This window comes from Giraffa tippelskirchi, chromosome 12 (genome assembly GCF_054371585.1).
Source record: "Giraffa tippelskirchi isolate mGirTip1 chromosome 12, T2T-mGirTip1v1.2.pri, whole genome shotgun sequence".
Lineage (NCBI taxonomy): Eukaryota > Metazoa > Chordata > Mammalia > Artiodactyla > Giraffidae > Giraffa > Giraffa tippelskirchi.
The window spans coordinates 146663171-146686829 of NC_137286.1; the positions used below are offsets into that span (position 1 = coordinate 146663171).

Sequence of the window (23659 nt, forward strand, 5' to 3'; positions counted from 1 at the left end):
CCTCAGATTTCTCTTGGAAACTGCACCCACCTGCGTAGAAAGCCTCCCCCCGCGTAGCTGATCTAAACAGTTCTCCAGAATGTAGGCACATTCTTTTTATCACATCGCCAAGACGATAACGGAGCAGAGTACCTCCCAGCGGACCTCTGTGCCTCCTTTGAGGACACTTCATTTTATTTCCTACTTAAAGACTTCTTAAATCACTCTCCAGCGGAGTCGGGTTCACCGCTAAAGCACTTAGCTTATCTGACCCTCACATGAATTATCTTTATCGCACTTAGAAGGAACTTACTCCTGTTCTTCCCCCCTTTCCTACAAAGCCACGTGGCCCCAAGTGGCCCCAGTCCTCTCCTAATGCTGAGGGGCGGCTCCCTAAACACCTTCCTACCTTAAAAGCTCCCAGGAGTGTGCTGGTCCGAACCGCCAGTTCCCTCCCCATCAGTAGATCTTCGCCCCCCCCCCCCCCCCCGGGTCTGTGCACCAGTGTTCTGAGATGCCATTAAAATTCTTACAAAAACTGAAAGTGAAATGAGGAAGACCGATTGGGCAATCGGATAGAAGGGTGAATGCCAGGAAGACCTAGCCTACAGTTGGGGCAAGAGATGCAGCCGCGGCAGAGAAGAGAAAATTCAGGAGAACTCGCCCCAGGGCGAGCGCCGCCGGGCTGGGCCGTGTAGTCAAAGTGGGACATCAACAAACACAGATAACAGGAAATGATCCATTCTCTGTGGTCACTTAGGCTAGGGGCCCCAACCTGCAGAGTTCAAGGAGGGAAATGGATGACTCCACCGGGGAGCAGTCCCGCCTTTCTTGCCCTCAGACCAGAGAAGAAATGAAACTGAAGGAGGGACGCTCCGTCCTGCCCCAGGAGGAAAGCCCCTCTGGCCGGTGCTCCAAAGATGGAAAGCTGCTGGCCGTGACCCTGCTGCTGGCCGCCTCGTCCAGCTGCCTCACGGTGCTGGCTTTCTGCTGGGTGGCGTCCCTGCAAGCGGAGCTGGGCAGCCTCCGGGCGGAGCTGCGGGGGCGGCCGGGCACCCCCCAGGCCGGAGCCGCGGCCCCGCAGGAGGCTCCCGGCGTCACCCCCGCCCTGAAAGTGAGTGTGCCGCAGCCTCAGCCCCCCGACTGCCGCCCCACCCCCACCCCGACGCCCCGGCAGTAACGTGGTGGGGCTTTTCTCTTAGCAGCGGATCTTTGCACCCCCAGCTCCGGGAGAAAGCAATTCCAGCCAGAGCGGCAGGAGTAAGCGTGGCCTGCAGGAGGCAGAAGAAACAGGTATGTTTCTGGGGGAACAGAAACGCCCAGGGATCCGGGGTCCAGAGTCCAGGTGAGGAGGAGAGCATCCTGCCTGGGAGAGGGGCGCCGAACAGAAGCCGGAGCCTGGAAACGGCATCCCAGGCCCTTGTGGTCGGAGCCCCCCAGGTCGGAGCCAAGCCCTGGCCAGTGTCCTGGGCTGACCGCGTATTCTGTCCTCCTGCGAGCAAGTTTCGGGGGCATCCGTCTGTGTGGCGGCGCTTGGAGCACAAATGAGGGGAGAGGGGCTCACCTCTCCCTTCAAAGGGAGAGCTCGCGCCCATGTCAGGAGCAGTCTCCCGGGGGGAAAAAGCGCCAGGAGCTAGTCTGGAATGAGGTTTGGTCCAGACGAGGGGCAGACAGCATCTCCGAGGGGCGTAGCTGCTGCGCATCCACGTGGAGAGCAGGCAGGTGCACGCTGGTGCTCTATTTGCTTTCTTCCCTTTTTAAGAAGCAGCTTAGTTTACACACTGGGACACAGAGATTGTAAAGCTTTTCCTTATTATATGCTCTTCCAGGAGCTCCACAGGTTTATAAGCTCCTGTAATAGTTCTTTAGTGATATCTACATGCTCCACAGACATCTCAGATTTGGGGCGGGGGGGCACCCCAAACCTTCAGCTCCAGTTCCTTCATGTCAAGGATGGCAAAGAGAATTTGCATTGCATTACTAGTACTGCAGTTGAATAATCCCTTCGCGCTGTTTCCCCCTTATATTGCAGGAGCATTGTTTGAGCCCCTGAGAATGTGCCAGGCAGGCTTGTACGGGGAGAGGTGTTGTCGCCTCTCCTGTTTCCTTTAACCTTAGTGGTGACTCTGAGGCAAACTGAACAGGTGTACTTATTTACCTGTATTTGCACTTTGAAGGAGAGTGCTTGAGAGACAGATTAGGTGTTCCGCCTCTTTCTCACACACACACACGATGCTCCTTCTGTTAACTTATTTTTCACTAAATGCCTTATTCATGGAAAAAATTCCTCCTTAGTTTTATACGGCAATACATTTTGTATCTGCTTATCATATCTCCCTGCCAGTTGTCAGAAACAATTGGGTTTACACATTTTAAAACTGGAAAACCCTTATATTTTTACTATACTCTAACATCCTTATTTTCATATTGTGCATTTTGTCATCCATATTTTCTGCATAATTGAAAAATATGGCATATATACCATGGTATATTTTTGTGTTCACTTATTACACAATAAGCCTTCTCCTTCTTTCTAAGTAATTCTCACATGCCTATATTAATTTGTTTGTTATCTTATAATTATCATGATCATTTCCAATTTTTTTGGTAGAATGGAACATGTCAAAATTTTTGTGCAAATCTCTTTCTGAGGAATTTGGTGCATATACTCAATATAAATTCCGTAGATAGAATGTCTGAGCCAAAGAGGATGAACATCTTTATCACCCTTGCTACCTGTTGCAATATTTTTTCCAAATGAATTATAAGTGAATGCAATCAGAAATGCAGTGTACAAGTTCTTCACTTTGTTACATGTTTTATCTTTAAAGATACATTTTGGCTAGCTCAATAGTTGAAAAATAGTGCCTCAAATTTAATTTGTGGCTTGCTTACAAATAAGAATTATCTTCTTTTTGCATATTTTGATAGCTTCTAATTTTATCCTCTACTAATTTTCATTTATAACTTCCCTCACTCGTCTGTCCTATTTTTAAAATAATTTTGAATAAGCTCTGTATTAGGTGTCTTGTTTGTCAAAATTTTGATGTAAATGTTTTCACAATATTTTGCTGCTTTTTAGAACTTGTGCAGAGATCTCGCATCTGTATATTTTAATGTGATACCCTTTTTAAAAATTTTCTCTAAGATATCAAAGTTAAAATACATATTTATCCATAATCTCTTAAAGTAGTTTGCTATTTTTCCTGCCATTTTGACTTTTTTCTGGTAATTTAGTGTTGTAGTTTGGTGTTAAATCCGTTAGTCCTGGAGTTTATTTTGGTGGATCATGTTATACTAGCCTTAACTTTTCCTTTCTTCTCTTACTTTTTCCTTCCAAAGTGTTTCTAAATATCTAAACCAAATTAATTAGATGATTCTTTTTAACTCATTTGTATTAAAACACCTGCTGTATTATATTGAGTTCCTCATATATAGTTGAATCTATTTTGAGACTGCTTTTATTCATTGATTTATTATCCTATTTATCTGTATTAAATATTTTAAGGAATTTTGTAATATAATGAGCTTCAATATCTAGTAGGGTGAGAATGCCTCATTCTCCTTCAACCTTGTCTGCTAGTACTCCTGCCTATAAATGTATTATTAAAAATAAACCCTAGCTCTCCCATTCCAAGAAGATATAGACTCATTACAGCAGACTTAAGAAGGAAAAACCTGAGTAAGAAATCAATAACTCCCTAAGTCCCACTTCCCCAAAATGTGTTCTATAATATATTAATATTTTAAAATTTCCTCCCACGTGAATGTTTTTTCATATTTGTGTTTCTAAGGCATCCAAAAATGGTATACTCACAAAAATTTTTCCCCAAATAACTTTCAATTTTTAGAAAATTCTGAGAGTAGCAGAAAATTCTAACCAATGAATAAGAATCCACCCAGTTTCCATAGCACAGATGTAGTCACTATTATCAATATCATGATTTATCTCAGATTTTTATAAAACTTTAATGTAGCATATATTTGTATATATATGTATTATATTTATGTATATATATTGTGTATGTATACAGTACATACTGCATATATATATATTATGTATATATATATATATACAGTATATAAACTGTATACTTAGTTACATATGCAGTACTTAGTTACATAAATATCTTTATGTCTCTCTCTACATATACTTATAGCATTCATAGATCCCAGAAGAAAGATTTAAAGATGAGAAATTGAGTGACAGTTATTATCAGCAATTCTTCTTAATAAAATTGACTTGAATGTTGTTTCATCCTTTCATGCAGGGAAAATGTCATTTTGTTTAGCGCTACTTTAAAATTTGTATATGAATATACCAAGAAGTTTGTATGAAGCTCCTTGATTTTTCTTTGTTTTCTGTTTGGTAAGGTCCTTCTTTTGGAGTTGAGAAAATTCTATGCAGCTTGAATCTATGCAACTTTCTTTGGTTTTTGTTTCCATTCTAGTTCTGACTTATTTTAAGTAAAACTCAAAAGCCTTAGGTTATCCCTTTTAGTTTTAAAATGTTAATTTTCATTTCACTTATTAGTTATCTATATATGTTTATATGCATTTTATTGGAATTTTGTAAAGCCTGTAACTGAAGAAAAATGAATTTTCACATTTTGAATTTATCTATTCATGAATTTATAATATCTATATTAAATATAGAATTTTAAATTTCACAGTAAGGCAGTTTTCCTTATATAGGTTTCACTATTCTTTCATGATTAATTTAAAAATGTTACTGCTACTTTGGCGCCTTGGCATTTTCAAATGCTTGTTAAACTGTTTAAAAAAATACAGAGTTTTCAAGAAAATGATATATAGTATTTGATCTCACACTTATTTTTAAGCCACACCAGGACACTTACTGGATTTATAACTAACAGAATTATAATATTCTTCTAGATTTTTTCTAGAATATTCTGCTTTCTCAACATCAGTTTTGTCATCATTTTATAACCATGCCCAAAAGTTTCACAGCTAAATATTGCTAAGTAATATACCAGAATGTTCCCCATTCTCATTTTCCTATAAATCCAACCCAGATTTCAGCAGGCATCTCAATTTTATTGTCGTATATTCAATTTGTAAGTAAATTCCAATATGTTGTGGGCTAGAAAGTCTGACCTCTCCAGAACACAGAAAGCCTAGTTCTTGCATCAGTATTTGATACTCATCACATATCACCTAGGAAGGTTCTTTTCATTTGTGTGTAGACAATCTGTACAGCTAAAGAGTAGAGACTCCTGTGGTCTGGTCCCATTTCTCCTATTGATATTCGTCATGACACTTGCATCCTGTAGGTATTCCATGAACATGTGTGAATCCATTTGGGGCTCAATATCAAGTAAGACCATGATTTAGGAATGATTTGGGATCATTTTGCTTCCCCCATGGCTCAGCCATAAAGAATCTACCTGCAACGTAGGGGGCACAGGAGACGCAGGTTCAATCCCTGAGCTAGGACGATCCCCTGGAAGAGGAAATGGCAACCCACTCCAATGTTCTTGCCTGAAAAATTCCGTGGACAGAGGAACTTGGCAGGCTATAGTCCAAAGGGTCGCAAAAGAGCTGAACACAACGACTGAGCACTGAGCACCAAGTGACATCATTTTTTGGGGGAAGGGATTTTCCCATATTTCTTCATTTGTCAGGTTTTGATCAAAGGCCATCTTATGAAATTTTTTTAACTTGACCTTCTAAACAACTGCTTAACCAAAGAATGAGCATGATCAGAAGTCTCAAGTCCCAGGGGTGTGGTCCAGAAACCCCTTGCCTCAGACTCGCTCACTACCCCAGGCAGAGGCAGTATTTGGGCTCATTGGAAAGTCAGAGAACTTCCCATATTCAGCGACTTCTTTAACTATAATTTCATGGATTTTTAGTTTTTTTTTTTAATTTTAATTACATACTCAGAAAAGGGCACGCATCTTCAAGTCAGTGAAATGCACAAACTGCGCATCAGTACGTGAAGGGCAGCACTCCCATCAGCCTGCACACCCAGTTAGCACTCCTTGCAGACACCCCCACCCCACCCAGAAGTAACTGCACTGCTTTCACTTAATTCTAGAATTTGGTGCTAGGGCTCCAGTTATGGTTTTCTTAACTATGTGTTTCAAATGAACATCTTAGCAAGTTTCCTATGTTTCATAAGAATTTCTGATTGGAGTCTAACAAACAGAAATGTGGGGAAATCCAGGAGTAAAATTGCCAAATGGCTTACAATAGCCAAAAATTCACTTTTTAGCCCATAAGTGTATTTGGAGATAGTCCCAATTAAAAAAAACAAAAACACCCTAAAGTGACACAGCTTTGAAGATATTATGCATGAATATTTCTTCACTGATGGAGTCACAATGATCCATGTGTTGAACCTGAACTTAACTGTGGTTCTCTTCATAAGAACCTAAAGATAATCAGCTTGAGAGTCCATCAAGAAAGTGAATTCTTCCAAATGGGTTTCTACTCAACTCTAACAGTTCACTAATAAAATGAGGTGACCTTTGCTTTCTCCCTTGTTGTTCAGTAGGGAATTTAAAAGTTATCGGAAACCCATGTGTTTCAGATTATGGAAAGGCAAAAATTGGTTTTATTATTAATATTTATTATACTTGTCTCAATTTTAATAACAAAAATAGTGGTGAAAGCATGAGCATTTTAAAGAAAGTAAAAGCAAGAGCAGAAAATATTGCTCATATTTTATCTTGCAAATATTTCCTGTAAGATTCAGACCATTCTAGTTTGTATTTCTCCATTTTTTAAGTAAACTTTTTAGTTTGAAATTATTTTAGAATTACAGAAAAGTTATAATAACAGTGCAGTGAGTTTCCTTATGACCCCCATCCAGTTTCCTCCGAAGTGAGCATCTTATGTTACCTCGGTACCTTTGTCACAACACAGGGACCAACACTGGGATTTTACTAAATTCCTGAAAGTGTTAGTTGCTCCGTCATATCTGACTCTTTTGCAACCCCATGAACCGTAGCTCACCAGGCTCCTCTGTCCATGGGATTCTCCAGGCAAGAAAACTGGGTTGCCATTTCCTCCTCCAGGGAATCTTCCCGATTCAGGGATCACACTTGGGTCTCCTGCACTGTAAGCAGATTCTTTACTATCTGAGCCACAAGAGAAGCCCTGACTTTATTTGAATTTCACCAGTTTCTCCGCTAATGTCTTTTTATGTTCCAGGAGCCATCCAGGACACCACAATGCATTTGATATTTTTTAAAAATCAGAGTTTTGAATATAATACATATGAGTGTGAGCGTGCCGAGTCATGTCTGACTCTTTGCAACCCTATGAACTGTAGCCTACCAGGCTCCTCTGTCCATAGGGTTTTCCAGGCAAGAATACTGGAGTGGGTTGCAATATCCTCCTCCAGGGGATCCTCCTGACTGAACCCGCACCTCTTGGCCTCCTGCACTGACAGGCGGTTTCTTTACCATTAGTGCCACCTGGGGAAACATAAATATATTAATACTTTTTTTGAGTCTTGAAATCCGTAGTCCATTTCCTTTGCAAGAAAAGATGGGGTGTCTGAGAGGTCTGTAGCATCCAGTCTTTGCTTTATCGACATTTCAGTCTCAGCTGTAACTTCCAGGCTGTAAAATGCGTGTGCAAGTATGCAGTGTGTAATTCAACCCTCCATTCTGTCCCCAAATGGGGCTTCAGCCTCTTACCCAGCAAGGGTGTGTTCTTTCCTAAAACAGAAACAGATGGTTGCTGTCATGGTGATCTTTGACCAGAGCCTTCCCTGAGTGTTATTTTTCTTGTCCCCTGCTTCAATAACGAGAGACTTCTTTTCAGTGTTGCAAGAGCTGGCTTCTGTTCAATTTCCACAAAATTCAAATAGTGACCTGATAACCACATCTCTGAACCCTGTTCTTATCAAGTTTAAAGTTTTGGGAAACTGAAGAGCCAGGAAGCAGGTCAACCAGGGTAGCCAGAAGTGATATTGTGTCTCTTCCAACCTTCCCTAACCTCGGAGGTTCCTAGCTCTGTGCTGGTTGTTGGGTATTGATCAGAGAACAAACAGATGAAAGTTTCCTGCCCGTGGGATATTACATTGCAGTGAGGTGGGAAGCCACAGAAAATAGTCAATAAACATAATTGATGAGTAAATTATGATAATTGAAAATAGCAAATACATTGCAAAAGTGAACATTTTAGGGCAGGGTTAAGAGAACCAGCAGACTTAAGGGTGAGGAAGGGCAAGGAGATGTGTCTCTATTTCAAATAGGGAGGCCAGGGTAAGTCTTTCTATCTAATTCCTGAAAGTTCAATCGTTCTTATACTTTCAACATTAAAAAACTTCAGACATGCATAGGCTTCCCATGTGGCACAGTGGCAAAGAATCCAATGCAGGGGACGCAGGAGACTCAGGTTCAATTCCTGGGTTGAGAAGATTCTCTGGAAGAAGAAATAGCAACCCACTCCGGTATTCTTGCCTAGGAAATCCCATAGACAGAGGAGTCTGGTAGGCTACAGTCCATGGCGTCACTCAGCACACATGCACACATAGGTATTTTAGAAATAAAGTCATAATGTTGAGGGATGCATTCTCATTGATAGTTCTGTAAACATGGATGATATTAGTTTTAATGGTTAATTGTGCTTTTTATGGGTCAAGTCCTACTTGCACGATCTGTGTTGGTCAGCTGCTCTTGTGTTGTGGTGGGATTTCCTTTTTAAAAAGTATCCCCATTTCTGAGGAGTTAGAGAAACAGACTTTTCTCAAAATAGAGGAAACACCTACTGTGAAAAGCTCTGAGCTAGGCGTTCAGGAACATGCAGAAAAGGGGAGAGATGAGTTCCTTGTGAAAGCTCTGGGTTTGGCCCTGTGGACACATGATTATCATTTGCCCTCTTAATAATCCCACGAGGTTGGCATTACTGTCTGCACTTTAGACAAGTGAATTGAAGCCCAGACGTAGTCGGTCCCTCCTACCAGCAACCCGCTATTGAGTTGGAGACATTAAGCTAGTGTTGCTTGAGCAACTCAGGGGACACCTATGGGTCCACAGAAAGAAAAACCAAGGAGTGAGAGGTGAGTGTGTGTGGCAAGGATGAAGAAACAGGTTCGGGGCGTGTGAAACCTGGGGATCACTGTGGTGTCCAGACGGAAATGTCCACTGCAGACTGGAAAATGCAACAGCCAACTGTGCGATTTATTGCTACCTTTCTCCAGATAGTCAGCTGTGTTTCTAGTTTTGGTTTTATCTTCTTTGACGTCAGACCTGTTGGCATGGTATGTCATGGAGCTAACGTCCTTCACTGTTAAGTTAGGTTGCCCAGTGCCTCCTGAGTATTCCTCTTTAATAAAGAGAAATATCCTAAAGTAAAACAAAGAAGTCATGATGAAAGAAAAAGCATATCCTGTGGAGATGATGACTCAATTATAGAACTGGTAACTTTAAGTTAGAATACTTGATCATTTGCAAAATTAAACATGAAGATAGCATTTTTTGTGTTTGCTCTTTTATTCTTGGGGCTTCCCTGGTGGCTCAGTGGTGAAGAATCCACCTGTCAGTGCAGGTGATGCGATTTCGATCCCTGAATAGGGAAGATCCCCTGGAGAAGGCAATGGCAACTCACTCCAATGTTCTTGCCTGGGAAATCCCATGGACAGTTGAGTCTGGAGGGCTACAGACCATGGGGTCACAAAAGAGTCAGACACGACTGAGCGACTGAACTACAATTTTATTCTTAGTGCTTAGGAGGCTATGCACGGGGCTAACACCTGATACGCCCTGTGCTGCCTTAGGCATAGATCACAACTAAGAGGAGAGTGAAAAAGTTGGCTTAAAGCTCAGCATTCAGAAAACTAAACATCTGGTCCCATCACCTCATGGCAAATAGATGGAGAAACAGTGGAAACAGTGGCTGACTTTATTTCTGGGCTCCAAAATCACTGCAGATGGTGACTGCAGCCATGAAATTAAAAGATGCTTACTCCTTGGAAGGAAAGTTATGACCAACCTAGATAGCATATTAAAAAGTAGAGACATTACTTTCTCAACAAAGGTCCGTCTAGTCAATGCTATGGTTTTTCCAGTAGTCATGTATGGATGTGAGAGTTGGGACTATAAAGAAAGCTGAGCGCCAAAGAATTGAAGCTTTTGAACTGTGGTGTTGGAGAAGACTCTTGAGAGTCCCTTGGACTTCAAGGAGATCCAACCAGTCCATCCTATAGGAGATCAGTCCTGGGTGTTCATTGGAAGGACTGATGTTGAAGCTGAAACGCCAATGCTTTGGCCACCTGATGTGAAGAGCTGACTCATTGGAAAAGACCCTGATGCTGGGAAAGATTGAGGGCAGGAGGAGAAGGGGACGACAGAGGATGAGATGGTTGGATGGCATCACCGACTCAATGGACATGGGTTTGGGTGGACTCTGGGAGTTGGTGATGGACAGGGAGGCCTGTGCTGTGGTTCATGGGGTCGCAAAGAGTCAGACACGACTGACCTGAACTGAAGAGTGGTGCATGACAAGGTACAGGTAATCCAAGATTCTTTTTGTGCATATATATATATATATATATAATGTTCACATATATTTCTTTACTTCTATCAGTTATATTTATTTCTACTGTATTTTATCAGCTTCATTCCAAGCCCTCCAAAAAATCAGCACCACTTTCTTCCCTCCCCAGGGCCTTTGTAGTGCTGCCATCTTTCTGAATTCACCAGAACTGAGAGGCTACTTCTATTATTATTTTTTAATTCTCCTTCAAACACATATACCCATTAGTCAGAAATTTAAAAATTTTTCTTCACAGTTTGTTTTAGTTGCTCCACTTGCATAATTGCATTTCAGACCAAATCGCCCACGTATGATGTTTATTACCAGTCAACAGCTGAACCTGGACTTTCATTTTCCCTTTATGGCAACTCATTCTACACATAGACACATGTATGATCTTTTTCAAGCACAAAATGTGTTAGGCAAGCCCCTCTCAAGATTAAGAATTCCTAATTTTTTTTTTTTCTGTTTCATACTAGGTCAAATACAAACTTCTGAATTTAGCTCTCCAGGAATTCTTTTAAGACTCTTTCAACTCTTATTGTTTCCTAAGCTACAAATAAGTAACTTAACAAAATTTACTGGTAAGGCAAATTGCTTATCTCTAATAATACAACTTTACAATCCTGTTCCCACCCTTCAAATTGTGTACTCCCTCTCTGAAAGAAATGTTTACCCCCAAACCATGACTTCTTTGATTTCTTCATAAATCTATGTCCAGCATTAGGTCAACGTGCATCTTTAAGGGGGTTCTCCTAATTATATTTTTACAGTCACTGATTATTTATTCAAAACTAACTCAAGCAAAGGGTTTCCTAGGTGGCGCTAGTGTTTAAGAGCCCTCCTATCAATGCAGGAGAGCAAGAGGCGTGGGTTGGGGAGATTCCCTGGAGAAGGAAATGGCAACCTACTGCAGTATTCTTGTCTGGAGAATGGGAGAATCCCATGGACAGGGGAGCCCTGTGGGCTCCTGGAGGGCTACATTCCATAGGGCCACAAAGAGCTGGACACGACTGAAGTGACTTAGCACGCAAGCAACTCAAAAAAAAAAAAAATCAAATTCCTACATTTGTCCTGACTTCCGTATACCGAATGTTAGGCATCACTTTCAGAGTTCTCATTTTTAAAACATGTACAGTGTAATGCATAAGAAGACAGAGGAAAGAAGAAATATAAAAGAAAATGAAGGATGGACATCTCATTCAGACTGAAGAGCTTGGAAGAAGTTTCTTGAATGAGATGAGTGAGGAGAACTATGGGAATAGGACATATGGACAGAATATAGACAGTCATATGGACAGAAATTGTGCAATGGGAAAAGTTCAATGTGGGATGCTATTCGTGAGAACCACATACAATATGCAATAATTGCATTATTTATGGTAGTTACTATTAGATTTAGCTTTGTTGAAATAGTGTATGAGAAACTGGATTCCGGTTTGAAAGGGTTTGATTCCAACACAGAATGCAGTACAACAGCGATTTGTTTGTTCTTTAATTGTTAAGTCGTGTCCAACTCTTTGTGACCTCATGGACTGTAGCCCACCAGGTTCCTCTGTCCATGGGATTTCCCGGTATTCCCAAGAATACTGCAGTGGGTTGCCATCTCCTATTGCAGGGGATCTTCCTGACTCAGGGATTGAACCTGCATCTCTTGCATTGACAAGTGGATTCTTTACCACTGAGTCATCAGATATTAGCAATTCCATGAGCTGTCAAGGCTCTTTTCCTGATTAAATGAAATTTGAATGTCACGCTTTAAAAGGTGGCTTTCAACCTCAATCAGTCCAACCACTGTTCCAATTATAAAGTTGGTTGGATTTTATTATATCAAATATTGAGCAATACTAAATGATTTCTGCCCTGAAAGTTCTTATTTTAGGAATTCTCTTTTGTAAACTAGTTTTGTTGTCAATATAATGTATTGTTTTAGAAATATTTTTCACATGGTTTAATATTTTGAGTGAATTTTCTTATGCTGTAAAACTGTACTTAAGTTTAATCATTTTTGTCTCTCAGGTCATTATGTAATATATATACATAGATATACATGTACATATATATATTTAGAAATATGTGTCTCCCCATTGACAGAGAAAGGTTTTAAAGTATGCTACTGCCTTGCTTAGTTAAAAAGAAGTTAAAAAGATAAACTATTCTCAAACTCTTACATGATTTCCCTCAGTTGTAGCAGAGGGAAGATGTATAGAAGACATTTGAAAACCAAACACCATCAATTAATACTACAATTGTTGTTAATATTATGTTTCTTATTTTAGACTATGCATCCTCAAAACTCTTGTGGTTGGATATCTATGCTATTTCGAGATTAAAAAAAAAACAACGCTGCCCTTTTTGACTCACTTTTTGTGAGCAATAATCTATAGATCAGTCTAAGATCAGCTCTATGTCGAATTGGAAAGAAAGTCCTATAAGACTTAACTGGAGATAAGTTGTTAATAGATACCATATGTCCTAAAAAGGAATTTCCCTGATGGCTCAGACAGTAATGAATCTGCCTAAAAAGAAAAAGACCCAGGTTTGATGCTTGGATTGGGAAGATCCCCTGGAAAAGGGAAAGGAAAGAGTTAAAAGATGAAGAAGTTAAGGGCGCTGATGGGGTTGTGAAACCTGAGTAGCATCTAATGAGGACAGGATGGTAAGCCCTGTTCTTATTTCTGAGAATGTATGTCCTTGAAAAGCCCCGTGACTTTCTCCAAAATAAGGAAAATTAATGAAGAGCACTAACTTCAGTGAGTATAATTCAAACCCTGCTATTAAACTGTCATTTTAATGTCCCATTTTCTTTTCTGAAGGTTTTTTGAAATAAAAATTTCTCTTCATTGTGTATTTTCTTCTTAAAAGTTATATTTCTGCTACCATGCAATAAAATAGACCATTGGGTTTTTAAACAAAGATTTTTTTTCGTATATGGACCATTTTTAAAGTCTTTACTGAGTTTGCTACAATACTGCTTCTGTTTTATGTTTTGGCTTTTTGGTCACAAGGCATATAGGATCTTAGTTCCCCGACCAGAGATTGAACCTCTGCAGCCTCTGCACTCGAAGGCGGAGTGTTAACCACTGGACAACCAGGGAAGTCCCCTAGACCTTTGTTTTTCAGTGTGTAGGCTGTGGCCAACTTTTAGTTGGGCTCTGGAGATTAAAGTTCAGGTATTTCATATCAGTTTGGCAGTTTCCAGACATCACTCACTAGGTAAACCCCTTTCTGTCTGAACAGAGGAGGTAAATCTCCTCCAGGCGTTTTATGGAAAAGGTCAAGGAGAGGGCTAATTGAAATAGCGTTTCTTTTTTGTTAAGTTATTTATTTATTTTTGTCCCTTCTGGGTCTTCATTGCTGAATGGGCTTTTCTCTAGTTGCGGCCAGTGGGGGCTACTGTTCATTGTGATGCATGGGCTTCTCATTGCAGCGGCTTTTGTTATGGAACGTGCGCTCTAGGGTGCTTGGGATTCAGTAGTTGCGGCACGTGGGCTCAGTGGTTGCAACTCCCGGGCTCTGGAGCACAGGCTCAGCAGCTGAGGTGCATGGGGGGGGGCTTAGTTGCTCCGGGGCATGTAGGATCTTCCCAGATCAGGGATCAAACCCATGACTCCTGCATCAGCAGGTGGATTCTTTGCCACTGAGCCACCAGTGAAACTCTGAAATGGTATTTCTAGTATCTCCTAGGTCTCTTTATCTGTTCCCTTGGCCTTCTTTCTCTCATAGTGTCCTTCCATCGTGCTCCCAGTTTATTTGGTTCAATACCATTAAGAACAATAATGCTCATGCTACTCCTGCTAACAGCCAAGACTGACTCTGCAAGTATTTTGTCCCAGGTACGCTACTAAATGTTTCAGGCACATCATCTCACGAAATCTTTACAGTATGCATGTCCATGGCAAAGGAAAGATGGAATATTTGGAAATGTAACTTTGACTTGTGTCAACATCCTCTTCTTTTTCTGTGTGGAGGAAACATTAGGGTTTTGCATGCTCCCGTTGGCCCCTGCATCCTTCACAGAACTTACCGTGGTGCCTTGTGGGTAGTCATTCCTTAAGAGGTGTTTGTTAGAAAAGTAGGTATAATATGGCAACTCTAGACACTGCGCTTTTCAGTCTTGAGATGCTTTGGATGTTCTGTTGTTCTTTTCTTTCAAGCTGTCCTTATTCACAGCTATTCTACCTGTTATGATGCGTGTCCATATTTGCTGTTGCAGAGGGTCTGCTGTAGTAACTGCAGTAATGAGTCACATTTCCCTGCTGCACAGACACTCCTGCTATTGTTTTCCAGCTTTAAAAAAAAATGGCACAAATGATCCTATTTACAAAACAGAAATTGAGTCACCGATGTAGAAAACAAACTTGTGGTTTTCAAGGGGGATGTGGTGGGATAAACTGGGAGTTTGGGGTTGACATATATACACTATTGTATGTAAATAAGGGGCTTCCTGGTAGCTCAGGAAGATCCCCCGGAGGACATGGCAACCCACTCCAGCACTCTTGCCTGGAAAATTCCATGGATGGAGGAGCCTAGTGGGCTACAGTCCATGTGGTTGCAAAGAGTCGGACACAACTGAGCGACTTCACTTTCACTTTTCTTTTTCTGTTGGCTCAGAGGGTAAACGATCTCCTGCACTGCGGGAGATCTGGGTTCAATCTCTGGGTCAGAAAGATCCTCTGGGAGAAGGGAATGGCTACCACTCCAGGATTCTTGCCTGGAGAATTTCAGGGACAGAGGAGCCTTGCGAGCTACAGTCCATGGGCTTGCAAGAGTTGGGACACAACTGAGTGCTAACACTTCCATGTGTAAATAGGTAACTAACAAGGCCCACTGATAACACAGGGAACTCTGTTCAATCCTCTGTAATGGCCTCTGTGGGAAAAGAATCTAAAAGAGAGTGAAACATGACCGTGTTAGCTGCTCGGCTGTGTCTGACTCTGCGCGACCCCATGGACTGTAGCCTGCCAGGCTCCTCTGTCCATGGGATTCTCCAGGCAAGAATCCTGGAGTGGGTTGCCATGCCCTCCTCCAGAGGATCTTCCCGACCCAGGGATTGAACCCAGGTCTCCAGCATTGCAGGCGGATTTGATAGCTTACGGTGAACAATGTTGGATTCGTGATCTCCGAAGAAGATTTAGCTTGGGGACCAGGGACCAGGCTTGATCACTCAAGAGCTTTTATATAGCAGAGTTTTATTAAAGTGAAAAAGGGAGAGAGAAAGCTTCTGACATAGACATCAGAAGGGGACAGAGAGTGCCCCCCTCACTAGTGTTAGCAAGGGAGCTGTATACTTTTCTAATTAGTTATTATAATAAATCAAAAGAATGTCTCAAGGTTGTAGAAATTTTACCAGACCCACTCCCACAATTTACATTTTAGGATAATGGGATTAGAACTTAACAATAGAAAGGTCCTACCAGACCCCCTCCCATAATACACATTCTAAGATATCAGGATTAGTCAGAAGGTTTTCAGGAAGGAGAAAGTGTCCTCAACCAAGATACACTGTTGTTATATAATCCCTAGTACAGAATTTAAACTGAGTTGTGTAATCATCAGTTCCGGGCTTAAAGAAAAAAATAATGTTTTATGTGACTAAGACTAAGAAATGGAGAGAGAGAAAAAAAAAAAGTCGGTCATTTCCTCCTCCTTGAGAACCCCAGACCCCTATCTCCTCTTTGGGGACCCCAGACTTCTTATCAACCTGCCTAGGAATTGACTCTCTCAGATTCTTTGCCATCTGAGCCACCAGGGAAGCATATGTATAACTGACTCACTTTGCTGTACACCTGAAACTAACAGAACATAGTAAATCAACTAGACTCCAATAAAAAGAAATTAAAAAAGAGACACAAGGTAGCCAAAATGTTCTGCTCCTATCCAAACCATCATATTAATATAAAAATGTGTTAGAAACGTCTCATGGTTAAAAGGAATAGCAGTTTTTAACATTACAGTTCCACTTTTAAATACCAAAGAAAATTTCCTAGAGGATTTTCTTATGTGATCACTGCCTTTAACAGCATTCTTTTTAGGCCTGTTCATTTGCATAGCTTCAGAATATCACATAATTATTGCATCTGTTATTCCATGGTTTCCATTAATGACCTGCACTGGGAACTCTCCACTTTGTTAATAAGCTCTGAAAACGTATACATTGTGAAGCATGTTTTTAAAGCATTACTTCAACTCTTGAGTAAAAACGTGGTATAAAATACTGAGTGGTATAAAATAATCTAAACTAATATTTTCTTAATTTAAAATAGGCACACTTAGCTCCATATTCCATGTTTTTCATAGATACTGCTGTGCTTTCTTTTCTGACAGACAGAGTACCTACTTTGCTTTTAACTTGAAGGCACTGTCTTCATTTAATAGAATAGCTATATATTCTTTTGGGCTTCCCTGATAGCTCAGTTGGTAAAGAATCACCTGCAATGCAGAAGACCCCTGGTTTGATTCCTGGATCAATAAGATCCGCTGGAGAAGGGATAGGCTACCCACTCCAGTATTCTTGAGCTTTCTTGTGGCTCAGCTGGTAAAGAATCCGCCTGCAGTGTGGGAGACCTGGGTTTGATCCCTGGATTGGGAAGATCCCCTGGAGAAGGAAAAGTCTCCCCACTCCAGTATTCTGGCCTGGAGAATTCCATGGACTGTGTAGTCCATGGGATCGCAGAGTCAGATATGACTGAGTGACTTTCATACTACATATTCTTTGCAGCACTCTATGGAATATTCTGTATGTAATGCACAATGTGAGTAGATGTGAGTGGATGTGTCCTAGATGCTTTACTGGTGATGCAGCTGCCTAGGGAAATTTTCTATTTTATCTTAAAAAGATGTCATAGCTCTCCTTCTCTTTCTAGTCCAAACATTTTACCAAAAGCCTGACTTTGGCTCCAGAGGGAAACAGGCGTGATTAAAATCAGACCCTGTCACTTTCTATCCCTGGGGACTGGACAAGTTGTTTACACTTTCTAAGATGTAATTTCCAGTATGTAATTCTTAGGATTTTTGTGAAGCTGCCTGGATTTATACTAGCTCAATAAATGTTAGCAATTATTTTTGTTTTCAGTAATGTTAATAGTGGTATTTTCAGTACTAGTGAGTTATGATTTAATGTTAGATTTTTTTTTTAAACAAAAAATCATTTTAGAAATCTGATCATTTGGCTCATATATTTGAGGGAACTGGAGAACAAATGACAGTAGCTAAACTTTCTCTCTATACAGGCATATGTTTTAGAATAAGTTCAGCTAAACTGTTTAGATGGTATACTTACTATATTTCAATAGCATAAAGAGTTTTTCTAAAACTTGAATTTCAAGTATATACATATTGCATTTCAAGTACAAGTTATATTGACATCTGTGGGCATATTTCCTAAAGTAATTTTAAGGACAGCATGTAAGCAATGCAGAAAGTATTGATATAATTGATTAGGGGCCATTGGAAGAGTGGATTTGTAGCTTTGTATTCTTGGTCATCTTTGTTCCCTTACTATTTCTATTCATGTAACTAAAATGATATATTTTTGCTTTTCAGTCACTCAAGACTGCTTGCAACTGATTGCCGACAGTGACACGCCTACTATACGAAAAGGTAATAAAGTATTCACAGGAACTTTTCCACTTAGAATTCAGTTCAGTCCAATTACCTGTACATTTCATGCCGAAAAATTGTATTTGAACTCCATCTCAAATCAATGATCTGCCTCAAAACTTCTTATAATCAGATTGAAGATAATAAATTTATTTAAAATGATTGGGGAATAAATATTTACGCTCCTATAATAACCTAACAAAGAGAATTACCTTTAGGACACTAATACTAAGAAATTTCAAATAATTGGCATGTGATAAAACAAAATTAATACTAAATCAAAGTCAGCTTTTTATTTAGAAATGATTTTGGCTTCTATAATGCCTCAAGATCATCTTCAGAAATATTCATTCCCAAAAAAAAAAAAAAGGAAATATTCATTCCCCTGTTACATTAGGTGATAGAATATTTTAATAGGATGAAGATAAAACTGAACATATAGACATTTATATTAATTATTTATTAAGAAGTATATAATATGTACAAATAAATATAAATAACATTTTTGTGATAAACCTTCAGTGTGAAATTATTACTTTGTATTTTACATGTACTGGTTAAAAACATGCAATTTCTGGTTACAGTGTGGGCACCAGGGCTCAGCAGGGAATAATGAACATGTGAGTCCTCATTTTCACAGGATTTACCTTCTGTGAGGGGAAAACAGAAAACAAGCAAATGAACAAGTAAAATCTATTTTGCATCTGTATTTTTCACTGTGACTTTATCTTAAATGTAACCCTAATACTAAAATATTTGAAATTCTGTTATTACTTATTGTTTGACATTTTCCAAAGTCCAATGTTTGCCACTTTTATTAGGTAGCAAATTGTCTCCTAACAATTAAAATAGAGCCGGAAGAAGATTCGAAGGACCAATGAAAATTATAACTTGGAAAAGTGTTGTTTTACACATTTGGCCAAAACCAAACATGCTGTTCGTCACACAAAAGGAGGCGGCTGCTACTCCCTGTGAGCCTGCACTTCACAGAGCTGCAGTCTTCCTGGTGTGGTGGCCTCTCCACGCTGACCCTCCCTGGAGGGTCCCGGGGCTTAGCTGGACTCTTTGCCATGTGATGAGTTGTGACTCCAGTAAATCTCGAACGTGTAAATAAATGTTAGTGTGTGTGAACGTTTCCGCAGTACTGCTTGACTGCATCCTAGAAGTCTTGTGTTTTTTCTTTGTCATTTGTCTCAAGATATTGCCTCGTTGGGGCTTCCCAGGTGGCGCTAGTAGTAAAGAGCCTGCTTGCCAATGCAGGAGAAGCAAGAACCGCGGGTTGGATCCCTGGGTGGGGAAGATCCCCTGAAGGAGGGCATGGCAACCCACTCCAGTATTCTTGCCTGGAGAATCCCGTGGACAGAGGAGCCTGGTGGGTTACAGGCTACAGGGTCACAAAGAGTTAGACATGACTGAAGCAAAGCCACTTAGCACACACGTTGCCTGGTTATACAAAGTATTATTTATCTTAAAAATTCAATACTTATTTTGTTTTATATTCAATGTCAACTATTATGGTAGGTAGAAAAATATTTCCTCAAATGTATCCACACCATAATCCCTGAAACCTGTAAGTTTATTACTTAATCTGGCAAAAGGGACTTTGAAAATATGATTAAAATAAGGAATTTGGGCGTATTATCCTGGATAACTTGGGTGTTTCCAGGTGGCACTAGTGGTAAAGAATCCACCTGCCAATGCAGGAGACCCAGGTTCAATCCCTGGGTTAGGAAGATGCCCTGGAGAAAGGAATGGCCACCCACTCCAATATCCTTGCCTGAGAAATCTCACTGACAGAGAAACCTGGTGGGCTACAGTCCCTGGGGTCGCAAAGAGTTGGACACGGCTGAGCACAGCACACAGACATCCCCATCTAATCTCCCAGACCTCCGCCAACTCTGTGCTCTGGACTCGGGTGGCCCCAGTATAATCACAGAGACCCTTCTCGAGGGGGCTAGGGGGTCAGAGGCAGAGGAGGTGAGGTGGCAGTGAGTGGAGAATTCAGAGTGATGAGACAGCTGCCTGTGAAGACGGAGAAGTCACAAGCCCAGGAAAGCAGGCCAACTGTAAAAGCTGGGGGAGTCAAGGGCTGGACATTCCAGCGTTCAGAAGGAACACAGACCTGCCAGCAGTTTGACTTTTGCCCAGTGAGACTTCTGATGTTTGAAATGGGAGATGATAAATGTGAATTGTTTTAAGCCACTGTGTGTGGTAATTTGTTACAGCTGTAATAAGAAATTAATGACGCTCCTCTGGATCAACTTTCCCTGACACATAATGGGCCTTTTAAGACTGCAGTAGTGCCAAGCGGTTGCTCTGCTTGAATTTTTCTTGTTTTAGTTGTGTCTCTCTGGGTTCTAATTATGTATATGCCAGTGATTTTTTTTGGCCGTGCCGGGTCTTAATTGCGGCATGTGGGATCTTCTGTCTTCATTGCAGCACAGGATCTTCAGTTGCAGCCTGCAGGCTCTTAGCTGTGGCATGCGGGATCCAGTTCCCTGACCAGGGATTGAACCGGGGCCCCTGCATCCGGAGCACGGTCTTAGCCGCTGGACCACCAGAGAACTTCCTGTGCTGTTAATTCGTTACCTGTTTTTTTAATTTCCTGTAGTTCTACAACTTTTCTCAAATTCTTAATGCTTAATTTGCTTTGTGCAGAGCCTATTTTTCCCTTTCGAAGCTTTTATGTTCATCTAAGTGAGCTTTTTTCCCTCCTAATTTCCCGAATCCTCTTAGCTGACAGCTGACACTATATTGTCTGCAGATTCCTGCATGTGTATGACAGACTCATCTCCTTCCATGAGTTGATTTTTTGCTGACTCTGTGAACTTTGCTGCCTCCAGGACCTTGACCATTTCGTCGGCTTCTTCTCTTGACTTTTACGCTCAGCTTTGGTGTGACCTCAGTCGCTTCCAGCCTCCCTTGGAGTTATTTTGGAGGATATAGACATCAGTCTAGATAGGACAACAGACATCAATCTGTTTCTTGCACAGGGCTTACAGGAGGTGAAAAAGGAAAGAGGAGATTCCCACGGTCAGGTTGATAGCAGAAGTCTCTTTCAGTTTTTCAACATAATGATTTCATAGAGGCAGTGATGAGGTTTAATCTCACAGTAGAATTTGACACTTGGTTAGTCCCTCCTTTTATTAAAGAGATTTTATTTTTGATTTTTATTTTTGGCTGCGCTGGTCTTCCTTGCTGCATGCGGACTTTCTCTAGTTGCGGCGAGAGGGGTCTCTCTCTCGTTGCAGTGTGCAGCCTTTTCACTGCGGTGGCTTCTCTTGTTTCAGAGTGCAGGGTCCAGAGTGTGGGCTCAGTAGTCATGGCACACGGGCCTAGCTGCCCCACAGCCTGTGGGATCTTCCTGGACCAGGGATCGAACCCGTGTCCCCTGCACTGACAGGCGGATTCTTAACCACTGGACCGTCAGGGAAACCCTCCCTTCTTTTCAAAACATGTGCTTTTCTTGGTTTGTTTCTACAACCGTGTTCCTTGCTTTTTTACCCACTGCTTTTTTTAAGTTTTTAAAAATTCCTTCAATGTGGGTGTTTTTCAGACCTCTGACACAATCGCCTTATCTTCATTCTTATTTCGTTGCAGTCTTAAATCCTCCTATGTTTTCACTTAACAACCATGTGTGATGGCCTCAATGTGGATCCATAGTCCAGTAGACTTTGCTGAGATCCAAGCCTGTTTATGCCTCTGTCTTTTGAACACCTCTTCCTGAGTATCTTGGGGACATCTCAGCGTGAACTCTGGACCTTTGCCCAGATCTGGTCTTCCTCCTGTACGCCCTGGGCCAGTAAGTGCCCTGACTGTGCCTTTAGTTGTTCAATCCAGAATTCTGGTGTCATTCTTGACTGCTTTCTTGAAGCCAGTGCATTAATCTCAGAACTTTACTGATGATTCCTCGTATATGTAATTTGAACTGATCTGTTTCTCTTCATTTCCATTTCACCCTCCTGGTACAAACCACTATCACCTCTCACCTTGGCTGATTTCCTTGCCTCCAGTTTTGCACTTTCCTCACCTGGGAGCTACACAGCAGTGTTTCTAAAACACAGATGTCGTCATTTTTCTCTGCTGCGCACAGCCTTGCGGGGCCTCCCACCGCCTTCCTGGTGGCTCAGCCTACGTGGCTCTGCCTGTCTGGTTTCTATTTCTGAGGATTTTCCTAGTCCTGCGTCAGCTATAAAGTCACATGCCTACTGTGGATTGCACTGCCAGACATATGTGTCCAAGTAAAAAGTAAATCCCTATTTCTTGACTTGGCTTACTTAATCTGTCTTCAAAAATATTATCAGTATCTTCTCCTTTAAAACTATTTCCAGGAATTTTAAGATAATAAAATAGAAAACCAAGAGAAGTAACCAAGTGTGATAGCTGTGGTTGACAGCTGCTCTCTGGAGCATTTATGGTCAATTATTCATGGAAGTAACACTGGAAGTATAAATAATTGGGAGGATGCTTCCTATTCATAAGATAGAATAAAAAAACAAATATTAACAAAGAAGATCTGATTTTCCTATAAAAACATATTGTCCTAAAATTTATCTACAAGTCTTTCACATATATCAGAACAGGAAAGATCTACTCTCTTAAAAGCAGACATTTTCAGAAATACATGAGAATTATTTTTATATTTGAATACTGTCATTTTAATTTAATTCCATATGTTAATGTACACAGTAATTTGTTATGTATTCAAAGACATTTAAATAGATTAAGTATTTAAAGCTGAGTGGAGCTGGGAAGTTCACACTTTACATATCAAAATATATTAGTATTTTAGCTGTTGAAAACAAAATTAAGCATTTATGGTCCTAGTATTTACGTTCATTGACTGAAATAAAACCCCACAATATAAGAACTGTGAGTTGAGTTTATTCAGTGTCTTACTGAGAAGGATAGGCCAGGAAACAGCCTCTCACACAGCTCTGAGAAACTATCTCAAAGTAAGGGAGAAGCCTGGATTTATGTAATTTTTTTTTCCGGAATAACAAAAGCTTACTGCTAATCACAAAGAAACAGAGAACAGACATCTCAAAACAATGATTTTAGTGCTTTTCTATGTACGAGGAGGAGGTGCAAGAATCTGGGGTCATAGAGATCTTTCCTTTCCAAATTCTTAAATATCTACTGTAAGGAGTGATTCATACCAGCTTAGAGAAACATTCTATAGAATAGGCATTTAGTGAATGTTTTCTTGTTAGCATTTACCTATCCGTGGTCTAACTAGCAGGCAAAAAAAACCTAAGTAATTTTAATATGTAGAAACGTATCATGTATGCTTAAGTTTATAATTACCTTTTCATTGACTTTTTAGTGTATTTTCTTAAATTTAAAACTCACGTAGCAGCACAAATTGGTGGAGTGCATACGTGTGCTTGGCTCCGTTCTTGGCTTCTGGGTTTCCGGCTGTCACTACGGGACAGTCATTGCCTTGGCCTGGACGTCAGCAACATGGATCCATGCGTGCTCATTTAGGTCTGACTCTTTAGAGCCCCATGGACTGTAGTCTACCAGGCTCCTCTGTCCATGGAATTCACCAGCAAGAATACTGCAG

General features: G+C 40.7%; 1 protein-coding gene across 3 annotated transcripts in view; it reads left to right on the forward strand.

The window, feature by feature from the left end:
* The first annotated feature begins 530 nt into the window (after positions 1 to 530).
* Positions 531 to 23659, forward strand: part of TNFSF13B (TNF superfamily member 13b) — a 31164-nt gene continuing 8035 nt past the window's right edge. The window contains exons 1-3 of one of the 3 annotated variants that reach the window (XM_081551438.1): positions 531 to 1093; positions 1182 to 1272; positions 18037 to 18093. In XM_081551438.1, the coding sequence (XP_081407564.1) occupies positions 776 to 1093; positions 1182 to 1272; positions 18037 to 18093 (466 nt within the window). In that variant the 5' untranslated portion in view covers positions 531 to 775. The remainder of the gene's footprint in view (positions 1094 to 1181; positions 1273 to 18036; positions 18094 to 23659) is intronic. The other 2 variants (XM_081551439.1, XM_081551440.1) reach the window with 2 other exon arrangements.